This window comes from Balaenoptera ricei, chromosome 9 (genome assembly GCF_028023285.1).
Source record: "Balaenoptera ricei isolate mBalRic1 chromosome 9, mBalRic1.hap2, whole genome shotgun sequence".
Classification (NCBI taxonomy): Eukaryota; Metazoa; Chordata; class Mammalia; order Artiodactyla; family Balaenopteridae; genus Balaenoptera; species Balaenoptera ricei.
This window is the reverse complement of record NC_082647.1, coordinates 45,000,206-45,026,642: the sequence shown is the minus strand read 5'-3', so window position 1 is coordinate 45,026,642 and position 26,437 is coordinate 45,000,206. Positions and strand designations below refer to the sequence as shown.

The 26,437-nt window shown below is 41.0% G+C and overlaps 2 protein-coding genes across 4 annotated transcripts in view; one reads left to right on the top strand and one right to left on the bottom strand.

The window, feature by feature from the left end:
• The window catches only part of FKBP9 (FKBP prolyl isomerase 9), a 48,080-nt gene extending 37,161 nt beyond the window's left edge, over positions 1-10,919 (top strand). Inside the window, exons 8-10 of the mRNA XM_059933631.1 lie at positions 4,320-4,465; positions 6,425-6,588; positions 9,516-10,919. Coding sequence (XP_059789614.1) covers positions 4,320-4,465; positions 6,425-6,588; positions 9,516-9,692 — 487 coding nt within the window. The 3' untranslated portion in view covers positions 9,693-10,919. The remainder of the gene's footprint in view (positions 1-4,319; positions 4,466-6,424; positions 6,589-9,515) is intronic.
• A 1,047-nt stretch (positions 10,920-11,966) lies between these two features.
• Positions 11,967-26,437, bottom strand: part of NT5C3A (5'-nucleotidase, cytosolic IIIA) — a 43,242-nt gene continuing 28,771 nt past the window's right edge. For 2 of the 3 annotated variants that reach the window (XM_059933632.1, XM_059933634.1), the window contains 8 exons: positions 23,568-23,666; positions 22,176-22,245; positions 21,126-21,172; positions 19,833-19,918; positions 18,272-18,361; positions 16,943-17,105; positions 16,140-16,340; positions 14,054-15,215 (listed from right to left, as the gene is read on the bottom strand). In XM_059933632.1, coding sequence (XP_059789615.1) covers positions 15,114-15,215; positions 16,140-16,340; positions 16,943-17,105; positions 18,272-18,361; positions 19,833-19,918; positions 21,126-21,172; positions 22,176-22,245; positions 23,568-23,666 — 858 coding nt within the window. In that variant the 3' untranslated portion in view covers positions 14,054-15,113. Of the gene's footprint in view, positions 12,091-14,053; positions 15,216-16,139; positions 16,341-16,942; positions 17,106-18,271; positions 18,362-19,832; positions 19,919-21,125; positions 21,173-22,175; positions 22,246-23,567; positions 23,667-26,437 lie in introns of those variants that run through there. The other variant, XM_059933633.1, reaches the window with a different exon arrangement.

The window sequence follows — 26,437 nt, the reverse complement described above, 5'->3', positions numbered from 1 at the left end:
GGAAGAATCAACTGCTCCCATTTCTGTAGTCTCATAGTCTCATAATGTTTTATGTATTACCTGCCTTTTAGTTATTTTTGTTTCTATCACTGGTGCTGGTCTGAAAACCTTAGACACCCAACATGTTTATTCATATTATTCCTTACACCTAGCCCAGAGCATAGCACAAAGGGAGTATTTTATAAATGTTAAGTGATTGAGATGAATCTGAAAATATATTACTAGGAATCAACAGCGTATACTAGTATCATACAGGTAAAAGGAGCTTTCCTTCTTATGTATCTGAATCTTCAGAGGTATCTATAAGTTAATACACTATTCTCTTCTTTGGGAAAGAAACATTTTTGGCCTATCTTTTTTTTAATTTTATTTAGTTTAGGCTGCATTGGGTCTTTGTTGCTGTGCATGGGCTTTCTCTAGTTGTGGTGAGCGGGGGCTACTCTTTGTTGCAGTGTGCCGGTTTATTGTGGTGGCTTCTCGTTGTGGAGCACAGGCTCTAGGTGCGTGGGCTTCAGTAGTTGTGGCACACAGGCTCAGTAGTTGTGGCTCACGGGCTCTAGCGTGCAGGCTCAGCAGTTGTGGCATGCGGGCTTCAGTAGTTGTGGCGCACGGGCTTATTTGCTCCGTGGCATGTGGAATCTTCCCGGACCAGGGCTCAAACCCGTGTCCCCTGCATTGGCAGGCAGATTCTTAACCACTATGCTAACAGGGAAGTCCCTGTTTATTTTATTTGTTTATTTTTGGCTACATTGGATCTTTGTTGCTATGTGCGGGGTTTCTCTAGTTGCGGCGAGTGGGGGCTACTCTTTGTTGCGGTGCGCGAGCTTCTCATTGTGGTGGCTTCTCTTGTTGTGGAGGACAGGCTCTAGGCATGTGGGCTTCAGTAGTTGTGGTACACGGGCTCAGTAGTTGTGGCTCATGGGCTCAGTAGTTGTGGCTCATGGGCTCTAGAGTGCAGGCTCAGTAGTTGTGGCTTGTGGGCTCAGTAGTTGTGGCTTGTGGGCTCTAGAGCACAGACTCAGTAGTTGTGGCGCGTGGGCTTAGTTGCTCCACGGCATGTGGGATCTCCCTGGACCAGGGCTTGAACCTGTGTCCCCTGCATTAGCAGGTGGATTCTTAACCACGGCGCCACGCAGGGAAGCCCTCAGTCTTTCTTTATGTCTCCATATAAGTACACCCATTTTTGTATTGAGCCTGACTTAGAGTCCCAAGTTTAGTCTTGAGGAGAAAGAAGGGCTTCATATAAATATGTGCTACTGCTTTTATTCTAGATGGGGAGGGTCTTCTCTCCCTTCACGCGTGCCTCTGCCTTGTGGCTTCAGGTGACAGAGTGTGGCTGGGGAGAGCCAGTGTGCAGAGCCTGAGGGACATACTGCTCAGAGCATTCTCTCTGGTGCTATGACATCCGGTATCCTCAGGCAGTTAACGTATTTCATCAGATCTAAAACGTGCTGGTTGTTAGAAGCATCATTTTATGTGTCTCAAGAAAGTAAGAACACTGCCAAAAAATAATGAGATGATGTCAATTGTAAGATGTATCCCAAATCAAGAGATATTAAAATGTGAAAAAAATATGCATTATAGAATCAAGGAAATATGTTCTAGGTGCTGGGGCCCAGATTTACAGGGACCTGGCTTACAACAAACCTCTTTGCACTGATGACTAGACAGTGAGGAAGAAGCATGGCTTGTAGTTGTTTTGGGATCAGTTGAGCTTATGCATGGGAAAACTAGGTTAGAGCAGTCTGTAAGACCGATGGCTGGCTGTCATTGCTCTGGCCAACGTTCATATTCTTGTCTGGTGCTCCTATGGCCTTGGAAAGGGAAGTGGGGGTGGGAAATGAACAAAGGAATTTCTTCTCTGGTGGGTTCAGGATACGCTTCTCACGTGGGGTGGGGAGAATCAGTCTTCCTGCTTCTAATGCGTGTTTGGCGGATGCACAATATTGTTACAGAGCATCCGGGAGCCACGTGATGCTCCTTCCTCTTCTCAGAGACTCCATTCTGAACCACTTGAGTCATTTGTGTCACGTGTAAATCGACACGGAAGAGCAGTGTCTGGGCTTCCCTGCTGGTCTCCGCTGGGTGGAAGCTTCAGAATAATGGGATAATGGGAAGTGTGGCAGGAGACTGCTTACCTGGGTGTGGGAGAGGAGCTCCTTCTGGAAGAGGGGATCTGGCCCCACCCCAAGCCCACATGGGCTCTGTAAACAATGAGGCAGGTGCTGCTGTGGTTGCTCGTTCATCAGCGCTAGGAGAATCCATGATGGAGAGGATAGAGGGGAGTGTGGGTGGAGAGCCAGAGGGGGCAGCCTGCAGGCAGGAAGCAGGAAGCTTGCAATGAATGGGAAGCCGGGAATGCACAGAAGGAATGAGGAGAATGTCTGAGAGAAAAACTGCAAAATAAAAAATAAAAATAAAATGATGACTTGAGGAAAAAGAATTAGCAGGGTTTTCAGAGATGACACATGAAAACAAATTGCTTGCTTGGAGGATTTTTTTTTTTTTTAAATTTTATTTATTTATTTTTGGCTGTGTTGGGTCTTCGTTGCTGCGCGCGGGCTTTCTCTAGTTGCGGTGAGGGGGGGGCTACTCTTCATTGCGGTGCGCGGGCTTCTCATTGCGGGGTTCTCTTGCGGAGCACGGGCTCTAGGCATGCAGGCTTCGGTAGTTGTGGCATGTGGGCTCAGTAGTTGTGGTGCACGGGCTTAGTTGCTCCGCGGCATGTGGGATCTTCCCAGACCAGGGCTCGAACCCATGTCCCCTGCATTGGCAGGCGGATTCTCAACCACTGTGCCACCAGGGAAGCCCTTGGAGGATTTTTTTTAATGTATGTTGAAACTGGCCTCAGAGAAGAGTAAACATTTGTTATTTGATAACTAAATGAGTTCTCAAATATTCTGTAAGACTTTGAAACCCAGTAGTCCCACGGGAAGTTCCCCACGGTCCCTGGAGAGAGGCAGTGTGAGGGCGCCTCTGTGCCGCTGACAAAGGAGGGATTGTGTGGGGGGCAGGACAGAGGACGCGCCTGCCCTCCCGCAGGCCTGCGGCCAAGGCATCCTGTGCCAGAATTGGCTTTGTTTCTGCTTCCTCCCAGGTAGGACAAATGCAAACGCGGTTTTAATTTGCTAGCTCCAGAGAACCAGCCTGGCCCTGGGAACCAGCTTGAGGAGGGAAGGAGGCTGCGGCCCTGCAGCCAGGGGAGGCTGGGAAGCCTGAGAAGGGGAGGTGACCACAGGGGCAGTCCCTTCCCTGTTGTCACCACTTGGTGATGGGCATCAAGGGGGCGCCAAGATATCCAGGAGGCTTTTCTTCCTTGCCATGGAAGAACATTCCCACTGTTTGCCTTCAGGATGTGATAGGAATGCCATCAATTTGGAAATAGATTTACTTTCAGTAGTGAATGAGGTGATTGAGCCAACTTTTATTTGTTTAGATTCCCCTAGGACCTTGGGCATCAAGGATAATTAACACCATGGCCCAAGTTCACAGTTATTTTTCTGGAGTCATAGGCTATTACAGGCACAAGCACTTCACACTCTCAAGGCCATCCGTTTATTGAGCTCTTCATGCTTGCTCTCTGCCGTGCCAAGCATATTATTTACTATTTGGAACCTGTGCAGTAGCTGTTATTATCTCCATTTTATAGATGAGGAAAACTGAGACATTATATTTCCTAGGGTCAAATTAAATTTGACCAGGATTCAAACTCAGGTCTTGCTGAATCCAAATCCCAGAGTCTTAACTACATTATATATATTTTTAATTCTCATGAAAATTTCTGACTAACTACAACACTGACTAAAACTTAGAGAAAAATTGCAAGACCAGTACAAAGAACTCTCCCCCCCACCCCGAACCATTGGTGAGAAGGTTGCCACTATGATGTCTCTTCACCTCTGAAAACTTTAGTGTGTATTTCCAACAAACATGGACATTCTCCTACATAAGTCAATTAAAATCAGGAAGTTAATGTTGATACATTACTTTTAATCCTCAGACCCCACTTAAGTTTTGCCAAATGTTCCAATAAGGTCTTTTAAAGCAAAAGGATCCATTCCAGTATGTCCAAAACTCTCGAACTCTCGAACTCCCTTAGTTTTCCTTTGATTTTCACCTTGATACTTTTGAAGATTACAGGCTGGTTGTTTTGCAGAATGTCCCTCAATGTGGGCTTGTCTGATGTTTCCTTATAATTCCATAGGGGTTCTGTATCTTTGGCAGAAAGCTCACAGAAGTGGTATGTTTTTCTCAGGAGGACACTCTTAAGTACCAGTGGGTTGATGGCCTAACCGGGGACTCTTCTGTTTCATTTTTAGGTGGAACCTAGGTAAAACGTATAATATTGTTCTGGGATCTGGACAAGTCGTGTTGGGAATGGATATGGGTCTCAGAGAGATGTGCGTCGGGGAGAAACGGACCGTGATCATTCCACCCCACCTGGGCTATGGGGAGGCTGGTGTGGGTGAGTATGCAACAATGTTTTATAAAAGGTGTTTGGGGCACATGTTTTGTCTGTATTTTGTGCTTATTTAGAACCACAATATGCTTCTTCCATTTAAAACCCAAAGACTCTGTGGGACTTTTTTTTTTCAAATTTATTTTTGGCTGTGTTGGGTCTTTGTTGCTGTGCGTGGGCTTTCTCTAGTTCCAGCGAGCGGGGGCTACTCTTCCTCGTTGCGGTGCGCGGGCTTCTCATTGCAGTGACTTCTCTTGTTGTGGAGCACGGGCTCTAGGTGCGTGGGCTTCAGTAGTTGTGGCTCACGGGCTCTAGAGCGCAGGCTCAGTAGTTGTGGTGCACAGGCTTGGTTGCTCCGCGGCACATGGGATCTTCCCGGACAAGGGCTCAAACCTGCGTCCCCTACATTGGCAGGTGGATTCTTTTTTTTTTTTAATTTTTTTAATTTAAAAAAATTTTTTTTTATTTTTGGCTGTGTTGGGTCTTCGTTTCTGCTCGAGGGCTTTCTCCAGTTGCGGCAAGCGGGGGCCACTCTTCATCGCGGTGCGCGGGCCTCTCACTATCGCGGCCTCTCTTGTTGCGGAGCACAGGCTCCAGACGCGCAGGCTCAGTAATTGTGGCTCACGGGCCTAGTTGCTCCACGGCATGTGGGATCTTCCCAGACCAGGGCTCGAACCCGTGTCCCCTGCATTGGCAGGCAGACTCTCAACCACTGCGCCACCAGGGAAGCCCGGCAGGTGGATTCTTAACCACTGCGCCACCAGGGAAGCCTGGGGACTTTTATTTAAGTATTTAGCATTTTTGTTTCAAGACCCCGTGAATTCGGTGTTAGTGCCACGTTAATGGGATTAAGCAGGGGTTTCTGTGAAATAAACCTTGGCTCTTCAAACCCACATGTGGGAAATGTCCCTGAAAGGGCTTGCCAGGTGATTTCTCTTAGGTGAGCCAGGTGCTTCCTTGGGGAACTGTTTCCCAGGACACTGGAATGCTGAACCTATAAGCTATCCAAGGAGATTTCCTTGTGGAAGAGATTGGTTTCAAGTTCTGGAAATACTGGCATTACGTCGCCCTCACAGCTGTTATGGTTTACTTCATGATTTTGGCCAAAATGAGTCCTCCTCATGTGGGTGGGTGGGAACCCCTTCTTTTTCAGTTTTTATGCCCCTGCTGTCTGGAGATGGAGGAGATGGGAAGTGCTAACTTATAGAAGTGATAGGCACTTTGGATTTTCTTTTTCAAAATTTTTAAGCAATTGTAAAAGATACTCTCTGCTAATCCCCCCACTCGGAGAAGAAACACTTTAAAAAATATGTTGTATATCCTATACGACCATGCTCCTATGATATAGATTATAGTTATAATATATAATTTAAAATAATGCACATTTATTTATAGTCACATACTTATAAGTTCTTTTGGACCCATACTATATATACTGTTCTAGAATTTGTGTTTACAAATCATATCCTGGATCATTATTTTAAGGCATACTGTATTATTCTTAAAGTTCAGCGGTTAGATTTATTCAAAAGTTCTACCATTGTAGTCTCTGCTAGTGGCTTTTAAACTTTTTTCACAAAGACACAGTAAGAATTACATTTTATCTCCCAATCTGTGTTACACATAAGATGCAATTTTACATAATATACATATCCATTTAATTTTATATATAAAATTAAAACTAAGTTTCATAAAACAATACCTATCCTTTCTATGTGCAATGTACTCTGATTTTATTCTATCCCTTAATTTAAAAAAATGTTGGTCACCATTCTCTAAACTGATTTTGAGACTCACTACCCACAGTTTGGAAAAACCACTTGCTGATTGATGCTGAACTTTCTTGGTTTTGCAAGAGATGCCTCCATCCATGAGGCAGCTAGAACCGGGGTTGGGGCGGGGGGGATGAGAGGGGCGTGCCCCCCGCCTTGTCGCTAACGCCCCCTCCTCCCGTCGCTGCGGCAGATGGAGAAGTGCCCGGCAGTGCTGTGTTGGTGTTTGACATCGAGCTGCTGGAGCTCGTGGCCGGCCTGCCGGAGGGGTACATGTTCATATGGAACGGCGAGGTGTCGGCCAACCTCTTTGAAGAAATTGACAAGGACGGCAATGGAGAAGTCCTCCTGGAAGAGGTAACTGACCTTTTTGAAGGGAAGTGGGACCCAAGGAGCTCAGGGAGCCTCACTGGGCCGGGGTACCCACCCTGAATGTGAAGCCTTTCAGAGTGAGGACAGCTGTGCTTGCTTGTGATGCTGGTAACCTGCGTGCTCGTGTACCATGCACTTGCACGCACACAGTCTCTAAGTTGAGCTCACAATTCCTCTTTGAAGAGACCGAGGCCCTGAGAGCTTCAGGGCTTGGCTCCAGGTCTCACAGCTCTGGATTCAGCTCTTCATTCCTGGGTGCTCACTGCGGCCTGCACTGTGCTAAGTGTTTTTCACATACATTATCTTGCTTGGCCTTCACAACAGCCTTGTCATCATCCCTATTTTTCAGAAGAAGCAGCTGTGCACAGAGAAGGTAAATGACTTCCCCAAGATTGCACAGCCATCCAGCGGTTTGTACACATCCCCGTCTGAAGCATCTAGATCCTGTGTTGTTTCTCCTGCACGAGACACCCCTTTGTGGAACTGGGCAATAGAGCCCTCTGTCTTGTCACAGCCCCAGGGAATTCCAGCTCTCCACCTGTTCCACGTCTGCTTATTCAAGGACATGGCTCCAGCCTTCTCCCCTTTCTCTCTTCTGTCATCAACATTTCCCCAGCTACTGGATCGTTCACATTAGCCCGAGAACATGCTGCTGTTTTCCCTTCTCTTAATGCATCTTTCCATTTCTTTTATGCCTTTGCTCCCTTTACAGCAAAAACCTCAAAAGAGTTGTCTGTCCTCCCTGCCTCCAGTTCCTTTCCTTGTAATCCATTTCACACCCACTCCTGTTGGGTTTTTATCCCTCCATGCCACTGAACCTGGTCTCGCTAAGGCGCTGAACCTTACTTACTCTTACTTCAGCACAGCCGTCTCCTTTTTGAGACGTCTTCTTTCCCTGGCTTCCACAGCACAGTTTCTCTGTGTTCCTTCTACCTCACTGGTAGCTCCTTCTCAGGAGTCTTCTTCCTGGGCTCTTCAGGGTGGAGGGCCCCAGGCTAAGTCCTGAACTTGAGCTCTTCTCCCCCTTTACGTCACTCCCTTGGTGGTCTCCTCCAGTCCCATGGCTTTACCATCCTTGTCCTGTGACTTCCAGATGGGCAGCTCCGGGCCCATCTTCTCTCCACTTCACACTCAGGTATCCAGCTGCCCACTTGATATCTCCATTTATTGAACCCCCAACATCCACCCCCCCTGAACTTGCTTCACCCAAAGCCTTCCCCATCTCATTCGATGGCATCGCTTTCCTTCCAGTTGCTCAGGTGAGAGCACTCAGTCATCTCTGACTCCTCTCCTCCTCTCACAGGCTAGAATAGATCCATCAGGAAATTATTCTAGCTCTGTCTTGAAAACATATCCAGAACCTGACCACTTCTCATCACCTCTGCTCCACAGCATATCTCAGTCCAGGGCCCACCGCCTCCCGCTTGGACCTCTACGAAGGTCTTCTTGCTCTCACCCTTGCCCCTTACAGCAGCCACAGTGATCCTTCTAAAACATAAGTCAGAGCATGGCCTGCTTCATCTCAGAACCCTGCAGAAGCCTCCTGTTGGGCTGCATCCCGCAGGCCTGAAAGCCTTGTAGTTGCCCAGCCTTGAGACTGAAGAAAGAGCCTAGAGACAGCGACAGAGACATCAACAACTTATTGGACAGGGGTATCATACAAGTCTGCAGCAAAAGGTCCTGGAGCTACCCCCCGCGCACTGTGTACGGCAGACAGGAGGCAGGACATAACAGGAATCTTCGCTACCTGGGGGAGAAGGAGGCCACCATTTATAGGGGAATTGACGTCAGGTTGGCTTATCAGTTACCAGGGAAACCAGCAGCTGGGGCATGTCCCTCACAGCCCCTCAGGTTAACGACCATCACGAGGGCAGAGGTTTCCCTTTACTAAACTAGCAGGTGGAGCCATTCTGGCCTAAGGATTAGAACAATCACTAGCTGGGGCAGGGGGCAAGCACCTTCTTGTGAGTAGGGTGTAGGTGAAGCAGGGACTAGTCAAACAGGGGATGTACAAAGACAAGAGAACAGCCATCTTGAGTGGCCTGACCATACATCCCCCTATTTCCAGTCTTTGCGGTGGCCCACAAAGGCCCTACAATGGCCCTCCACCACCTGCTCACTGTAACCTCCCCTCCAACGACTCTCCCTTTGCTGTCCTGTAAACACACCGGCCATGTGTCCACCCCGGGCCTTTTTACCAGATGTTCTCAGCTCAGAAGACACTTCCCCTAGATAACTGTTGGGCGTGTTCCCTCAGTTCCTTCAAGCCTTTGCACAGGACTCTCTTTAGCATTAGGGTTTTACCCTGACCACCAAATTGATATTTCAACCCATTCCCCTAACTGCACTCTGGATCTTCCTTACTTGGCTCTACTTTTTCATTTTTCTGGAGCATTTTACTTTCTAAGTTAACGTGTAGTTTACTTACTTTTTAAATGTTCCTTTTTAATCGTGTATCTTGTCCACTAGCATATGCTAGAATTGCAAGGGCAGGATGTTTTGCTTGTTTATTGATATAGCTCCAGGATCTAGGATGGTGCTTAGCACACAGTAGACAATAAGTTTTTATTGTATGAATGAATGAACGAATGAATGAATTCTTAGAGGCGAGGGTGGTTAGGGGATTGGCCTTTGGTGTTAAACTAAGTGTTGATTTGGGGAAAAGGGATAGTTCCAGTGGCTGCTGTGTATTGCTGCCTGGGGCCTAAGGGCTCCTGGAGTCATTTTGGCAGGGGTTTTTTAACCTGCATCTGGAGGAAAAAACCCGGGTCATGTAGTTCAGAAGATTTTGTCTGTTCTGCTGGCTCAGACTCAAATTCCAGCCCCATCGCCCTTGGGCTGCTCTGTTCAGGCTCCAGCTTGGTGTTCTCAGCTGCTGTATCTCATGGTCTGTCCTGCCCCTTTCTCTCCAGTTCTCAGAGTACATTCATGCCCAGGTGGCATCTGGCAAAGGGAAACTTGCCCCTGGATTCGATACTGAGATGATTGTGAAGAATATGTTCTCCAACCAGGACCGGAATGGAGATGGGAAGGTCACAGCTGAGGAATTTAAACTCAAAGACCAGGAGGCAAAACACGACGAACTCTAAACCTGATATGAGCCACTTGTGTGATGCCAAGCCCCCTGTTGTGGCAGAATGTGCAGTGAGGGTGCGAGGGTCTCTCAGAAGGGGAATCGTCATCAGCAAGTAGTAGGTGGGTCATATAGTACCTGGGACATACATCGGGGTGGGTTGATACACATGGTGAGAATTCTAGGCTGATGTCGGTGATACTAGAAAAATCAGTGCGGGTGCCTTAGCATGGGTTGTATAGAATATTGAAAATGCTGCATTGTCAGCAGTTGTTTTGTAAGCCTTCTGGGTAGTTTTGTTATTAAAGGGAAATAGTGTCATACAGAAGTTATAATCATCTTGGAGGGAACAGAAGAAAATGTGTCTAGGATATTTACATAAAGAGGATTAAAAATGTTTTTAACTTGCTGGTGTTGTAAAATTATTCTCCAGATGGCTAGAAGAGACAGAGGGCATGCCCCAGCAGGATTCCCAGACAGCCCCAGAAAAGTTTTCCCAGTGGCCCGTATGGGCCCTGGTAATGCCCAACGTCCACCGTACCTGTACTCACACACACACACAGACACACACAGACACACACAGGTGTGCTCTTCTAGTTAATCATACCCCACCTCACTGTGGTCCTCCTATTGGCTAGGTAACTTGGAGGTTAAAAAGAAAATCAGTGGACCAAACAAAAGGCATCTTGGACCATGAGTAGAGAATTTGATTCTGCATTTGTCACATAAGATTATCTTCTTCACTCTTGCTTATTCCCATCACTCTATCCCATAGCACCCTCTCTTCTCACCCTGAATCCTTTGATCAGATATAGATACACGTAGGGCTGGTGGCTAAGCCTAGCTCCAGGGTATCTCACTGTGGCCAAGATGGAAATGTCATCCCAACAGGTGAGCATAGACAAAGTGACATACTTCTGCCTCTCATTCGTGTCCTAGAGAGGGAGGTGCCCTAAGGCCTGGGAGCCTCTCTCTGCATAGGAGAAGGACACTGTACCTGCTGGCCTGTCCCCATGTTATGCAGTAACCACCTTGCTGCCTCATGTCCTCTGTTCCCAAGTGGTGGTGGCACTCACCCTGCAGTAACCAACGATTTTCGTTTTGAAACAGCTTTGTTCTACTAATTTAAACTGTTTTGTACTGATGTAGCCCTGAGATAGATAGTTCCTGAAAATGCTGTGCACTCATTCAATGGAATAAATGTTGGAAGATGACTTTTTCATAAATAAAATATTGAATTATATCATCAGGTTTTGTGGTGTTTTATTTGAAGTCTCATTTTTCCCATGAGAATACACCATGCCATCAGAATCCCCTTGATCAAAACTCAGCAGGACTGAATTGGAAGAAGTGGAAGATTGCCGTACGGTATATGGGGGATGTATCAGTCAGAGTCCTGGCTGGAAACATACCCTCATGTGGGACTTCTGAAGAGAAGCTAATGAAAGTACTCTTTGCAGAAGCGTGGGCAGGGCTCAGGGGGCCCAGTAAGGATGTCGAGGTACCCATGACTGCTGTTGGCCAAGGACAGTAGGAAGCTGTTCCACCCCTGGGCGGGGCTGCCTGGTAGGAGCGGGTGGGGGGATGCAGCCACTCCCAGCGCTGCGGCTGGCAGCGGAGCAGAGTACTGAGGGAGGAAACACCCATCCTCTCTGTCCTGCCACTGGCTCCCATTAGCTGAAGCCAACCCGAAGCCAGAGGGCAAGGAGCTCAGGGGCTGGTGTTCTCAGGGATCAGTCTTTTGGGGTGCAGAGGAAGGTGGAGAATGACCGGTTGGGGTTGGGTTGGGAGCAAATGGAGAGTAACTGGCACATGTATAGGGAAAAAACTATACATATATGGCTTTCTAAAGAGCAAATGTTCTGGTTTACTCTTTGCAGAAGCAACTTCAGGGACTCTGTGTGCTTTTGGGAGGGGAAGGAGGTGCCCATGGCCTTCCTGGCTGTTCCCGAACCCTCTTCTACGGTGCACACAGTCACTCAGCCTTTTCATTTAACAGAATTCCTTAAGTGCACTAGATGCGTTTATGATCTGCTAAACTGAACTGCTCTTTGGAATGCATTTGACCTGTAGCACTTCATTACGCTTACGTATCTTCATGAAGATAAACATCCTGTGCTTGTTCTCTACCCTACATCTTTAGTTGGTCCTGTTTGAATATCTTCACTGGCTGTTTTCTATAGTGGTGGAGACAGGTTGGCTGAATAAAAAATAAGTTTCTCTAGGGAAATTAAGGACTGTGGGCCTTAGAGCTTCAAGAATGAAGGGTAACTTTAGCTTGTATTTGTTTTTGTATTTAAACTGCCTACCTGACTGCTGAGCTGGAACGCTGGTCTTTTCTGGCCTTCAGACTCAGACTGAAGTCTTGGCTCTTCTTGGGTCTCTGTCCTGCAGGCTTTTGTTGTTCAGCTTTACTGAGGTATAATTAACAAAACTGTAAGACATTTCAAGTGTATGTGATGACTTGACATAAATGTACACTGTGAAAGGATTCCCCCATCTACTTAAATTAACACATACATCACCCATCACCTTTTTTTTTTTTTATCACTTTTTTTTTGAGAACGTTTAAGTTCTACTCTTAGCAAATTTCAGCTATATAACAGTGTTATCAACTATAGTCACCATGTTATACATCAGATCCACAAACCTTATTTATCTTATAGCTGAAAGTCTGTATCCTTTTTTGTATTTCCCCCACCCTCTAGGCCCTGGTAACCACTTTTTTACTGTTTCTATGACTTCAACTTTATTATTTTTTGATTCCACATATAAGTGATACCATGCAGTATTTATCTTTCTAAACCTTTGGCTTGAGTGCTGCCTGGCACTTCCATTCTTTCCGTTGCTAAGGGAACGTATGCATTTTGTTAAGGAAGTTGGCCTGACTGCAAGATTATACATAGGCACTTTAATATCTTAGGTTTCTAGGAACAGAGTTGCTTTCTTTGAAGGCTTCTTCCCTTGGATATCTTAGGGTCTGGAGTCTTTTTATAAAATAAGAATACTGCTCTCCATTATTTATTGCTAGTTGCAGATATTATTAAAATAGTGTTTGATTCTGTGTGGTCATCCTTAATGTTGGAATTTCAATAGGTCATGGGAATTCCTTCCAGCTTACAGTGGCCATATTTAAATCTCATTGAAATGCAGACAACATCCAGATTTATAATTGCCAAAATTTCTCCTCTGAGCTCTAATCTGCCTATGGTATCTTCTCCTGTATATCTCACAGGCATCTCAAACTGTGTGTTCAAAATAGAATGTATATTCCCACTCCCTTCCCAGCACCTTCCATCCAAGCCTGTTCTCCTCTCTCATTCTTTTGCACCCATTCGCTCAAACCAGACACCTGGGGTCACCCTATTCTCTCACCCCACATGTTTAATCCAACAGCAAGTTTTGCCATTTCTGAACTGGTAATGGCTAGAAGAGGCTGTAGAGACTGCTCTCATGGCTTTCATTTTAAAGGGAGGTGACTGACCTATAGTCTTAGCAAAGGACTGAGCAATGACTAGAATGCAGGTCATAACTTCAGTATTCTTTACACTTACACCATGCAGTGTGCTTATTTGTGGAAGCACATTATAAATCCTATGGAAAATAGCCAATATGGCAAGCTCTAATAGCAAATACAGGAGTAAAGAGCTCTCATTAGATAAGGGATTCCCAACTTTTTCTATGTGAAAAAGTCCTCCAGGTAATTGATACTCCCATGCCATGCTATCTGCTTTAAAGCAAGAAGCTTGGTTTTGAGTTCCATTCTGGAAATACCCAAGCAGGGAACAGTCTACTTTGTGCCACCGAGTACTTTGCTTCACTGTTTATTATAAAAAGGAGAAGTAGTGATGGAAGATAAGGATGGGCTGCAGGAAAAAGGTTTGCATCACAAGACCTTGCCTCCCTACCATATTCGACTGGACTAGAGATTACTGACCACACTAGATGTCCAGAACCAGCTGGATCATGCTTTGTCTGTATCATAGCTCACATGCTAAGAAAACCAATTAGTTGCTCATAGACTCTGCAGTTCAAGGGCTAGAGTCAGGGTCAAATTTATCACAATGGTGGGCTTCCCTGGTGGCGCAGTTGTTAAGAATCCGCCTGCCAATGCAGGGGACATGGGTTCGAGCCCTGGTCCGAGAAGATCCCACATGCTGTGGAGCAACGAAGCCCGTGCGCCACAACTACTGAGCCTGCACTCTACAGCCTGTGAGCCACAACTACTGAAGCCCGTGCGCCTAGAGCCCGTGCTCCACAACAAGAGAAGCCACCGCAATGAGAAGCCCGCGCACCGCAACAAAGGGTAGCCCCTGCTCATCGCAACTAGAGAAAGCCCGCATGCAGCAACGAAGATCCAACACAGCCAAAAATAAATAAATTAAATAAATAAATTTATTTTAAAAAAATTTATCACAAGGGCAAGTCTAAGCCTTGTGTAAACCATTATGGGGCAACCAGAACTCAGAATGGGAAGTCAGACTGCATAGAGGAATGGCAGTTCCTAACCCTGAAGTACTCTGTTTTAGTCATCATGAGACCCAGCTACATTTTGTTTTCTGCCTATGGCTATTTCTGAAACGCTTAGACTTTCAATATAGTACCTTCTTTTACTAATATTTTCAATGGGGGAAAACAATTTTCCTAGGCCCCAGTATTTTCTGAAGGACAGATTAAATTTTCTCTGCAAAACTCTTTTTATTTTTATAGTGTGTAAATCTGAAAATAATCTAAATAGCCACTATGACAAGGACATTAGGATTCATACATCACACACAAAAACATGGCAGGTTCTGTTGAATGAATAATAATAGTCTTGACAGAATTAAAAAGGCTTTTCATTTCATTTTTATCATCAGTGCTTCAATATAGAACATTCTGTAATGATTAGTGGCATGTAGATACCAATAGATTTTTTTTCAAACATCAAGTGCCAATATTTTTTGGTAAATATCGATTTTCACCAAACAAAATAACCAAACATAACACAATTTTAGGAGATGGTTAATCCATCAGCATAATTCACCCAAATTATAAAAATGACAACACTTAAAATCATGCACATTATTTCACCATTTCAAAAAACTTTTTAAACGTCTACAAACTTTCCCAATGTAAAAAGACTTCTCAAAAATGTCATAATAACATTAAGCTACAAAATTCACTATGGAAATGTAGGGAGTTATTCTTCAAATTTTTGCTCTAAGTTTTTTTTTAATCTGTTAAAAAATATAGTGAGGAGTGTGTTGAGAGAGATGGAGAAAAAGGAGCTTCCACTTGATGGATTCAATAAATCTGAAAATACTTCAGCAGTATAGAGGAAAAACTTCAAGATCAAGAATATATTATAAATAAAATCTTTTAACAAGATGAACAGATGAGCAGCTCTTGCATCAATTGCACCCACAGGTGAGAGGTCTTCTTGAAGAATGCTTGTTTATAGAATCTTCTGTAAGATAGAGTTGGCTACATCCAATGATTCATCTTTTACTAGAACAATATCATAAGAGTCCATGTACTTTTCTAAAAGCTCATCCACCTAATCAACAACCAAAAAAATCACAAAAATTAAATTAATATGCAGGGGGGAGAAGTAAATAATCTCAATATAAATCTCACTGCTATGTTAAATCTTTTGGGTAAAATGTTGTAAATTAATTTGCTTTCATAAAACCTTTGAAATGAAGAAATACTTTCAAAATTTTAAAACTCATTGACATAGGAAGTTTCCCATATGGTGGCTTTTCTTCTGAAATGATTTCTCTCTAGCCCAGTGGTTCTCAACTGGGGAGATAGTGCCCAAGGAACATTTGGCCATGTCTAGAGACATTTTTGATTCTCAACTAGGGAATGATACGGGCTTCTAGTGGGGAGAGGCCAGAGGCGCCTCATTTAGAATGTACACTCTCCCTCCCCGCCAATACCTATAGCATGCATATGTGCATACCAACTCCCTTAATCATCACCAAAGTAAAGGGATAAAGAGAAATCAAAATGTCTCTAAAATAACTGGGGCTTCCCTGGTGATGCAGTGGTTAAGAATCTGCCTGCCAACGCAGGGGACACGGTTTTGGGCCCTGGTCTGGGAGGATCCCACATGCTGTGGAGCAACTAGGTCCGTGCGCCATAACTACTGAGCCTGCAAGCCACAACTACTGAGCCCACGTGCCACGGCTGCTGAAGTCCGCGCGCCTGGAGCCTGTGCTCCACAACAAGAGAAGCCACCGCAATGAGAGGCCCGTGCACTGCAACGGGGAGTGGCTCCTGCTCGCCGAACTAGAGGGCCCGTGCGCAGCAACGAGGGCCCAGCACAGCCAAAAATAAATAAATTAAATAAATAAATTTAAAAAAAAAGTCTCTAAAATAACTACTTTCTCAGGCACCATTGGTAACAATTGTCTATAAAGTTTCATCCTAATTTTTTTTTTTTCTAAAGAAAATTAAATGACATCTATATACTTACTCTATCATTTAGATATCCAATTTTCAGAATGTGTTCAACATTGGCTACTCCATCTGCCATTTTTAAGTCCCCTTGGGAGTCTCCCAGCAGAATTATGTTGCTATTGTTTTTTAGTTGATTGAAATATTCCGTATTCTTCAAGGATCCATCATCTTTGTTAAACACATGAATTAGTTCTCCTTTAAATCCTCTGAGCAGCCCCTGTTAAAAATATAAATCCTCTGAAACAATAGGTTCTGCAAGTTCTACTTGTTGTATTTTTACATTCATGATAGGTAAGAAGGGCTCTGAGAAGTTAATGACTTCCTAGAGACCACTTTAAATGCATTGAAAACCATTGAAAAACCACTGAAAACCACTGAAAGCACAATGATTTGAAAACCCAATTTTTACTTTTCATTTGTTTCCCAACCAAAAGGTCTCATTTTATGTATATCATAATATATTGTCTTTCTTAGAACTCATTCAAATAATGTCAGTTCTAATTCACTTTTTTTCCCTATCTATGGATATTAAGTGTTCAGAATTGCTGCATTAAATTACTTTAAAAGAAGTTTTACTAATTTTATTATTAGTCTGCAGCTTCAGAAGCAGAAGAAGGGTATATTATTATTTTTTGGTATATTATTTTTAAAACATGGATATAGACATAACCCTGGGAGAGATGATGATTTCCAGAGCAGGCCTATCAACTTGGCCTAATTTAATGAATATACATTAAATAATAAATTAAAATGCATTTACACGATTAAAATATTTTCTGATACTAAAATTAATCATGAAGAATGATTTGCTATCCTTACACTGTCATCAAAATCCATGAAGTTGGACACTACTTTGACATTTGGATAATAAACACCAGCTTGACGGATAACCTCCTCTAGTATATCACCGATACCAGCTGAGAATATGAACACAGGAATACTGTATTGTTGCAGCTTATCAAAGAAATTCTCATATCCGTCCCTGTAAGATGGAGGTAAGAAGTGAGTGTTAAAGAGCAAGGTATATCTCCTTTTCACCTAGAAGTTAAAAAAGCTAAATATTTCTACTTGATTCTATGGCTCATTTATATTCTCATTTCAAAATACTGCCCAAGAGGGCTGTTACTGTTGTCTATGACACTACTGCAAGTTTTTCAAACTGGTTAGCTTTTTATCCTCCTTTCAATAAATTCTAACAGTACAAATTAGATGATTTTAGACTTGCACTGAATATGGATATAAACCTACCGTTCAGAATGTATATCATTTTACAGCAAATAATTGAAGCACACCTTGAAAAACCCACAAAAGGTGAGCTGGAAGACCTCCTGCTTGTCATCTTGCTCATCTACTCCTTATTGTAAGAAAAGCAGAGTGGTGTATTCTCTTTACATCTGGCATCTCTCTTACCTAAGATCTGGCAGCCATAGGTAATGTCTTGATCTTAAAATCAAAACTCATTTTACTCTTAATGGACTATAGGGTAAGCTGCCTACAAAGGAATGAAATACTTACTAGCTGTCCTCACACTCTTTCTGACAATTTAATGCTTTGCTCCTTAGAAGCAGATCACCTTAAAATGTAGCATCATCAAAAAAAAAAAAAAAAAAAGAGAAAAAAGAAATAGCATCATCATATTCACCTAATGAGTTGAAAAATTTAAAAGGTGGTAAACAGTACTGAAAATAAGCTTAAAAATGTTTATATATTATAATTCGTATATTACAAATATTTTTATTATCTGCTAAAACATATTCGCCTTTCCTAGAGATAGTAGTTTTCAAGGGGAGTTTGAGAATTCAGAAGGCAGATCATGTAACAGAAACAGACTCATGAGCTTACAATCCTTTTCAAGTTGATTTATAAACATTCCTTTCATATTTCATGTCTTTCAAAAGTATTTTGCTAAAATATTTCAAAATGGTCTTGGTTTCATAAATTTTTAAGTTAGTCTTGAAATTATCTGATATGTCATTCTACGTTCGTTATCTCACCACTGTTTTATGATAGGTGGCATATTCTGGATATGTTTTTATATGTGATATTTTATAGATTATTTTAATAAAAAACCACACTTGAATACATATATAACAACAGTTCAAGTCTGTAGACAATTAACAACAACAAAAAAACACCCGAGAAACTTACTTGAGCATAATGTCAGATTCTTCCACAATTTCTTTAAGTTTGGCTTTTGGTAAAGCCTGTTCAACAAGCAAACCATGTGATTTAGTATACCTGGAAAGTATAAAGAGAATATCAATTACCAAAGAAAAAGAGAATATCAATTAAAGCAAATTAAGACTATTATCTTTATTAAAAAGCATTCTTCAGTATGAGAAAATGAGTATTTCATTCATCATAATTTTGAATTTAAATTTTAGAGATTTAAATTCATCACTAATGAATGTATACCCCATGTGTCTCAAAATGTGATATGCACGTTCTTACTGTATTTCCCAGTTCTCAAAGTCTGGTTTAATTTAAATGTGTTAATAAGATAATGAAAGGATACAAGGTGTAACTCTTTCCTCAGTCTACAGATAACACTGAATTGAAGCTAGGGAGGCACAATCATTTCTCTGATTGCAGGGAGAATTAGAGCTAAGCCATTTTTCCCCACCTGTTTGTGGTCTGAATTTTCATGAAGAGCCGAAGTACTGAAGATGTTGCCTAGTGAGCCAGAGAAAATTCTTGCTATGGAAATTTTTATATATAGGTGCTTTGTAATTACATAAAACCACCTATAATTATAGCATCTCAGTATAATAGGCCTTTAGAACCTCTCTAGCTGATATCTAAAAATCTACCTATAATGTTCCTAAGTGACCCTCCTCTCTGAGTCAGCTCCCATCATGTTAGTGAGCTCATTCTCCCAGGGAAGTTTATACCATTGCTAGAAAATTCTAATTGCTGGACAGTCCTTTCTTTCATCATGTTGAAATCAGTTGGCTTAAGCCTTCCAAGTCTAGTTCTGTTTCGAGAGGCACGTAGAGTAAGTCTAATCCTCTTTTCAGTGTTTCATACCATAAACACTAATTAAGTGTGCAACGTATTCAGGTTAGGTGATGGGATAATGAAAACCAGTAACATCATTCCTAGTCTTCTGAGACTAAAACCACAAGTTGCTGCTTCTCAAATCAAAGCATCCTCTCTATTCCTTGAAATCTTCCTCAAATGGGATGGCTCCAATTCCTGTGGTTATCTTAGTGGACTCCTTTGACACAGACTAAGTTTGTCAACATTTCTCTTAATAGCATTCTCCCAGGACTCAACACAATGCTTTCACTGTGGTCTGCTTGGAATGCTGCATTTTGATTAATGCGACCAACATCAGAGGATCATTTCTCAGTAACTATGTCACCTGCTGGCTCCAACTAAATTCAGAGTCAACTTAAATCCTAATTCTTTTTCTTTATACATTCAGCCACATCTGTCCATATACTTAAAAAAAATTTTTTCTTCTTTTTAATTTAAGGCTTGAGTGCAGGATTTAAATTTATTCCCACTGATCTTCATATTAACAAAACAAATTCTAGACTGTTGCAGTGATTAGAGAATTAGAGTTCATTTTGTCATATTTAATCACTGCTCTAACTCACTGGATAATCTATGAATCTATTTATATACAGTGCAGGGGAAAACCATTAGTTGTAACTATAATGTTATTTTATATTTTTAACCCTCCCATCACCCAATACACACTTACCACTCTACTATATAAGGGTACTTCTCTTCTACAGTAAGAAAAGGATCAATTTCAATAGCATAATATTTTTCCTTTAGTTGCAGTAACTAGAAATAAGTGAATAACAATCGTTAAGACTACAGAGTTGTCATTAAGCTGCTTAGTTTTACAGAAAGCAAAACAATGTAAGCAAGTGTTTTCCACAAACTGCTTTATATGGTAATGATTAGATCATGCCTAGCTAATGCATAGATCCACTGAAGACATCTTTGTTGAGCTTAGTTTACATGTAACTAAATACACCTGCAAAAAGTTACCTTGCTTTTTCGGGGGCTTCCCTGGTGGCGCAGTGGTTAAGAATCTGCCTGCCAATGCAGGGGACACAGGTTCGAGCCCTGGTCTGGGAAGATCCCACATATCGCAGAGCAATAAGCCCGTGTGCCACAACTACTGAGCCTGTGCGCCACAACTACTGAGCCTGTGCGCCACAACTACTGAGCCTGCGTGCCACAGCTACTGAAGTCCGTGTGCCTGAAGTCACTGCAATGAGAAGCCCGCGCACCGCAACAAAGAGTAGCCCCCGCAGCTAGAGAAAGCCCAAGTGCAGCAGCTAAGACTCAACATAGCCAAAAATAAATAAATAAAATAAATAAACTAAAAAAAAAAGTTACCTTGCTTTTTTAAAGTACTTTCAGGTCAGTAATTCAGTGAAACCAGTAATCAAATTATCACTACCGAAAAACTCTTGTTCTCCTATGAAGGTATTCAATTTGATTCATATTTGGAGTCTTATTTGTTAAAATAGACACAGATAGACACTTACTCAAGGAAGTAGAGAACTGAGCCAGTTTCCTGATCAATTTAAGGGGATAAAATACATAAAACCACAGCACGTTTTTTTGGCTGCAGGGATTGTGGGATCTTAGTTCCCCGACCAGAGATCAAACCTATGCCCCCTGCATTGGAAGCTCGGAATCCCAACCACTGGACAGCCAGGGAATTCCCGTCACAGTATTTTTGTTTTAATTCTCCAGTTAATATAAGGACACCAGGATATTTTGGTAATCTATTAAAAGTTTCTCATGTAAGTTTTGTTGTTATTGTTAAAAAGTAACTGTTAATTTTTTCATTAAAATAAGTTGGGAGCATATAGTCCATACAATAAACCTAAGATCTATTGAGTGTTTACTATGCGCCAGATATGGCTATAAGCACTTTGCAACCATTCTTGTTTGTATGAATGAACCTGAAAAAACTCTCAGTAAAAAGGGTAATGAAGTCTTTGAGTAACTCTGGATTATAGTTAGTGTTTACCTTTTCTCGACATTCATCTGTAATTAGCTTACAGTTGTCAATGACATCTAAAGAAAGAAAGCAAACTAGGCATTAAAAAAAATACTCTGAACTATATTCAATATCCTGGGATAAACCATAATGGAAAATAATATAAAAAAGAATGTATATATATATGTATAACTGAGTCACTTTGCTGTACAACAGAAATTAACTCAACACTGTAAATCAACTATACTTCAATTAAAAAATAAATTTAAAAAAAAGAAAAGAAATACTCTGATGCTACTAGTACTATAAATAACTTATTACTTTTAACTTAAATGCCAACTCAAGTAGCATGGTCATTACAACTTTTGGTGTTAGTGCTGTAATTCACATGGCATTCCTAGAGAATCTAATGGTTTTAAAATCTAAACCTTGGATCTAAAGCTTTTTTCCTACATTTGGGATTACTTGATTAGAAATTCTCCAGAGAGGAATTACTGGGCCAAAGGGTACAATTTTTAGTAGTTTTTAAAAATAAATTATCAATGATTTCTCAAATTACACATGTTCCAACAGTTAGTGAGAGGGCTTATATCAGGTTGAAGAGTATTATTTTAAAAACTCACTGCCAAGTTTGGAAAACAAAAAAGGTATATTATCCTAGCAACAGACTTTAACTGGATATTTATTTAGTAACTCACTCTTTTACTTAGTTTATCAATGATACAAAAATTTAGTAACATTCCTAGAAAACACAAAGCATTTGATAAATCTGTTTCTTTAGGCTAATTCAAAGTTTAAATTCATTTAAATATTTCCTGAATAATAAATAGACCACATTTGGAGAGAAAAATTTCAGAAGTCTTCATTCCTCTTGCAACCAAAACCATACAGGAAAATAGCCATTTATGTAACATGGGGAAAACAAATCCTAAAAATATAATAATAAAATAATAAGGCTCCCTCACTTTCAATGTCCAAAAAGAAGAAAAAACCCCAAGTAATCTCATAGATAATACAGGTAGAAAAGGAACTTAAAATAATGATTACTTTCATAAATTTGTTTATGAATGCCACACTTACTATGACATGATGGGCATCTTTTCCCTCTGTGGGAAAATCGACTCAGTGTCATATCAAAGTCTGTTATTATCTGTAAGAAAAGGGAAAAAGGCATTATGAAATTACAGCCACCAAGGCCAGACACTTAATGCACATTTCCTAGAGGCATGAGACTGTGTTCCGTCCCTGCCCTCCACCGTAGGTTATTCGGTCTACACTGAGATTTCTAATGCAGTTCATATATCAAGTCCTGAGAATTTCCTTAACTACAAGGTGAACCTTAAGTGCCCCAGCACTGTCGCCAAATAAAATCTGACTAATCGGTATAGGAATTTGCAACTGCAGGTAATATGGTTACTATTGCTGACAGCAATAAAACATTGCACAATTTCAACCTACTTGGTCAATGTACAAAAATGCAGTGGAAGCAAACTACATGAAGCTTTACATTATTGAAACTGTTACATTCTTGAGTTAACTTGTCTATTTAGGTAAACTCTACCAATGAATGAATGATACGTAGCAGCCGTTTACCAACTCTTGAAACTTAGGAGACTGGGCTAAATATTTTTTCAGAAATGTTTAAAAAAAGGAATAAGTTTTTACTGAATATCCAGACTGTTGATTTAATTTACATGTAAAACATTCCTTTAAAAAAAAGGAAAGAATTAAAAAAAAAAGTTATCTATCTCCTAATAAAGTTACATCTTACTTTGAACTACTAAGATTTATTTTATTAAAAAAATTTTTTTTGGCTGTGGTGGGTCTTCGTTGCTGCACGCAGGCTTTCTCTAGTTGTGGCACGCGGAATACTCTTCATTGTGGTGCGCGGCCTTCTCATTGCGGTGACTTCTCTTGTTGTGTAGCATGGGCTCTAGGGCGTGCAGGCTTTAGTAGTTGCGGTGTGCGGGCTCAGTAGTTGTGGCGCACAGGCTTAGCTGCTCTGCAGCATGTGGGATCTTCCCAGACCAGGGATCGAACCCGTGTCCCCTGCATTGGCAGGCAGATTCTTAACCACTGTGCCACCAGGAAAGTCCTGAACTACTATGATTAATTAAATTAAAAGAACAACTTGAAACTGTACACATTTTAAAGAATATTATATTATTAACATTAATATTTTACTTAAGATGGTTTAACACTTATGCACAGCACTAGTTAGCTTAGCACTTAATATTAAAGAAAAGCTAAATTTATCTCAAGGCTACTAATTTTGTTTGTTTCCAGTGGGTCATTCTGCGTATTTTAGCCCAATTCTAGATATATCTCTTAGATTTTACATTCCAAAAGGATAGGCGAAGCTTGCTATCTAAACTTTCTTTACTTAGATTGTAGCAACACATAGGATGAATGAGTCTGCTTGAACATTAAAAATAAAGGTTTAATACTAAAGGCTTCTTGATAATTATTCACCTGAAGTTTGGCAGCTCCTCCTTTGATAAGACCACAGATAATTTCTTCTACTCTTGTAGGGTTCTTGATGTGAACTGAATTTTTCTGGAATTCTGGCATCTAAAAATCAAAGAAATTAATTAACTATTTTAAATTCCTTTTCCCCCAGGTTCCTTTGATACTAAGCAGAATAATATAAAAAGCTTATATTATTTAAAGATGTAAAAATGTTGGGGCGTTATTTTTAAAAAAGCAAACCACCATATCAAGTTGCCATTTATTTGTACAAAAAATTTTAAAGCACATCAGTAGTTTCCATCTAGAAGATTAAGGCAAAACTACATTGGTAATACATTATCAGAAAATGCAATTTTTCTAATTATAAAAGTCATGCATGTTTACCACAGAAAAAACCGAAGTATAAAAAAGAAATAAAAATTGCCTGGAATTCTACTGCCCAAAGATAAACAAGTAAACATTTTAATCAATTTTCCATTATTTTCATTTTTATGATTGCAATCATGTATGTATATGCACATAATTTATCTCATTCTCATTACATACTTTTGCACCTGGCTTTTTTTTTTTTTTTAAAGTAAATACCTTAGTTTTAACAGTACTTAAAAAAAAAATGCATTCTTTTTAAAAAAAATTTTATTTATTTATTTATTTATTTTTGGCTGTGTTGGGTCTTCGTTGCTGTGCACGGGCTTTCTCTAGTTGAGGTGAGCAGGAGCTACTCTTCGATGCGGTGCGCGGTCTTCTCACTGTGGTGGCTTCTCTTTGTGGGGCACGGGCTCTAGGCACGCAGGCTTCAGTAGTTGTGGCACGTGGGCTCAGTAGTTGTGGCTTGTGGGCTCTAGAGCACAGGCTCAGAAGTTGTGGCGCACGGGCTTAGTTTGCTCCGCAGCATGTGGGAATCTCCCTGGACCAGGGCTTGAACTCGTGTCCCCTGCATTGGCAGGCGGATTCTTAACAACTGCGCCACCAGGGAAGTCCTTGCATCTGGCTTTTTGAAATTAATATTAATGTATTTAATTTGAAAAGTTGCTTCAAGATCTTTGCTTCTTTATTGTACTATATCCCCCAAAACTTCTTTGTTCTTGGCATAAATTTTACAATGGATTTATTTCAAGTTAAGACCCTACTAGGTATTAGACCACCTGGGCTTAGAAGCTGCCACTAGGCTGGTTTATGCAGGCTTTAGTTTCGCTCAACAATTTAATGTTATATAAATATTGTTTCTCTTTTCTACCATATCACAGATATAATGAAATTGATCAGAGTTTGATCAGAGTAAAATCAGCACCAGCACAGTGCTCTTACAGCTGTACAAGCAGACTGGGGGAAGGAAACTATGAATCGTTTAATAGTCAGCTCACAGTATAAAAAGAAAATAACTGAACCTCAAATCAAGATTCTATAGTGGTTTGTATCAGGTAATATTTATTTACTTTATATCCTATTATTATGGGTGTGTTATCACCAATATTAACATATTTCATGTGTGTTATGGACACAGTTATGAAAAATTCCCCAGACCTTGTATCTCTGCTACAAGAGAGTCTGACCAGTTAAGTCTATTAGGTCCCATGTTGTCGCTACACAATGGACAAAATTAGAAAATCAGAAGAAAGCTAAAATGTTTTCCTAAGACTGGAGGATGAATACAGAGTGTACAGGAAAGAGAAGTGGGAACATTAAATTTTTCTCCATGAATGAAAGACCTGGACTTATAATACACTTAATTTTAAAAAGCCATATTTAAATAGGATAGGATAACCTGCAATGCAACTAACCTTCATACAGTGACCTTTTTAATTTAAATGGACTTTAAAGGGTTTCAAAAGAATAAAGAAGGTTATTTAAATCATCTAAATAAATCACTATTTTATTGTGATTTTTTAATCGATGAGAAAAACCAATAGGCATTTGTCCCTACATTCCTTTTTTTCATTCATTAATATCCATTCACTTGTTTTATAAATACTTATCATGTGTCTACTTTGTGTCAGACACGAGAAGCTAGAGATATGATGACATGATGCTTATACTGTTTTCTTGTTGAGTTTTAGGAATCATTGCTGTTTTGGAATATCACTTCTGTTGCTCCCTTACAAATACCTTAGCTAGTAAATGATCCCCTAACTAAATTCTGCTCTTACTTCTGCCTTAACTGGCAGATGCATAACAACCAGCATATGCTTGATTCAATAACTAACCTGTTGATGAAAGCAATAGAGGGTATATGTCACCTACTGTATTTTCGCCAAGAAAATTAGACATTTTGTTTCAGTGTGTCGATACTGAGGAACATGTCCTGCCTCCAGCAAGTCACATATTACAATACATTTAATTTTAAAAAGCCATGTTTAAACAGGACTTCAAAGTAGGCTGGTTTCTGCTAGGCTAAACAACTATTAGATTGGTTTATTTGACGGTGAAAATAAAGAGAACCAGTGGCTAGAGGCATTCATATCCCTGCTTCTGCACAAAATATAACCATTCATTTTCAGATAAATGAGTAGCGAATACTCAAACAGTACTAGGGTGAAATACCAGTGGTGAAAACAGATGGAAGGGCAGCTACTCTCTCCAGAGAACACGACAGGATGGAGGACACCGGCATAAGAAATAAAAAAATTATAATTATACTTGCCTTGGACTATATGGTAATACACCACACACCCCCCTTTCCACAATACACATACAATATTACTAAAGTATATGATAAATACTTCTCAGGAACTTGAGATATTGGACATTTTACTCAAATATTTTAGAATACAGCCTAAGAAATACAATTTTATATATGAAATGTGTCAATGAATATCAGAATATTAGAACATTATGAAGCACACTGCAGGAGTATGCATTTCATCATATGTCAC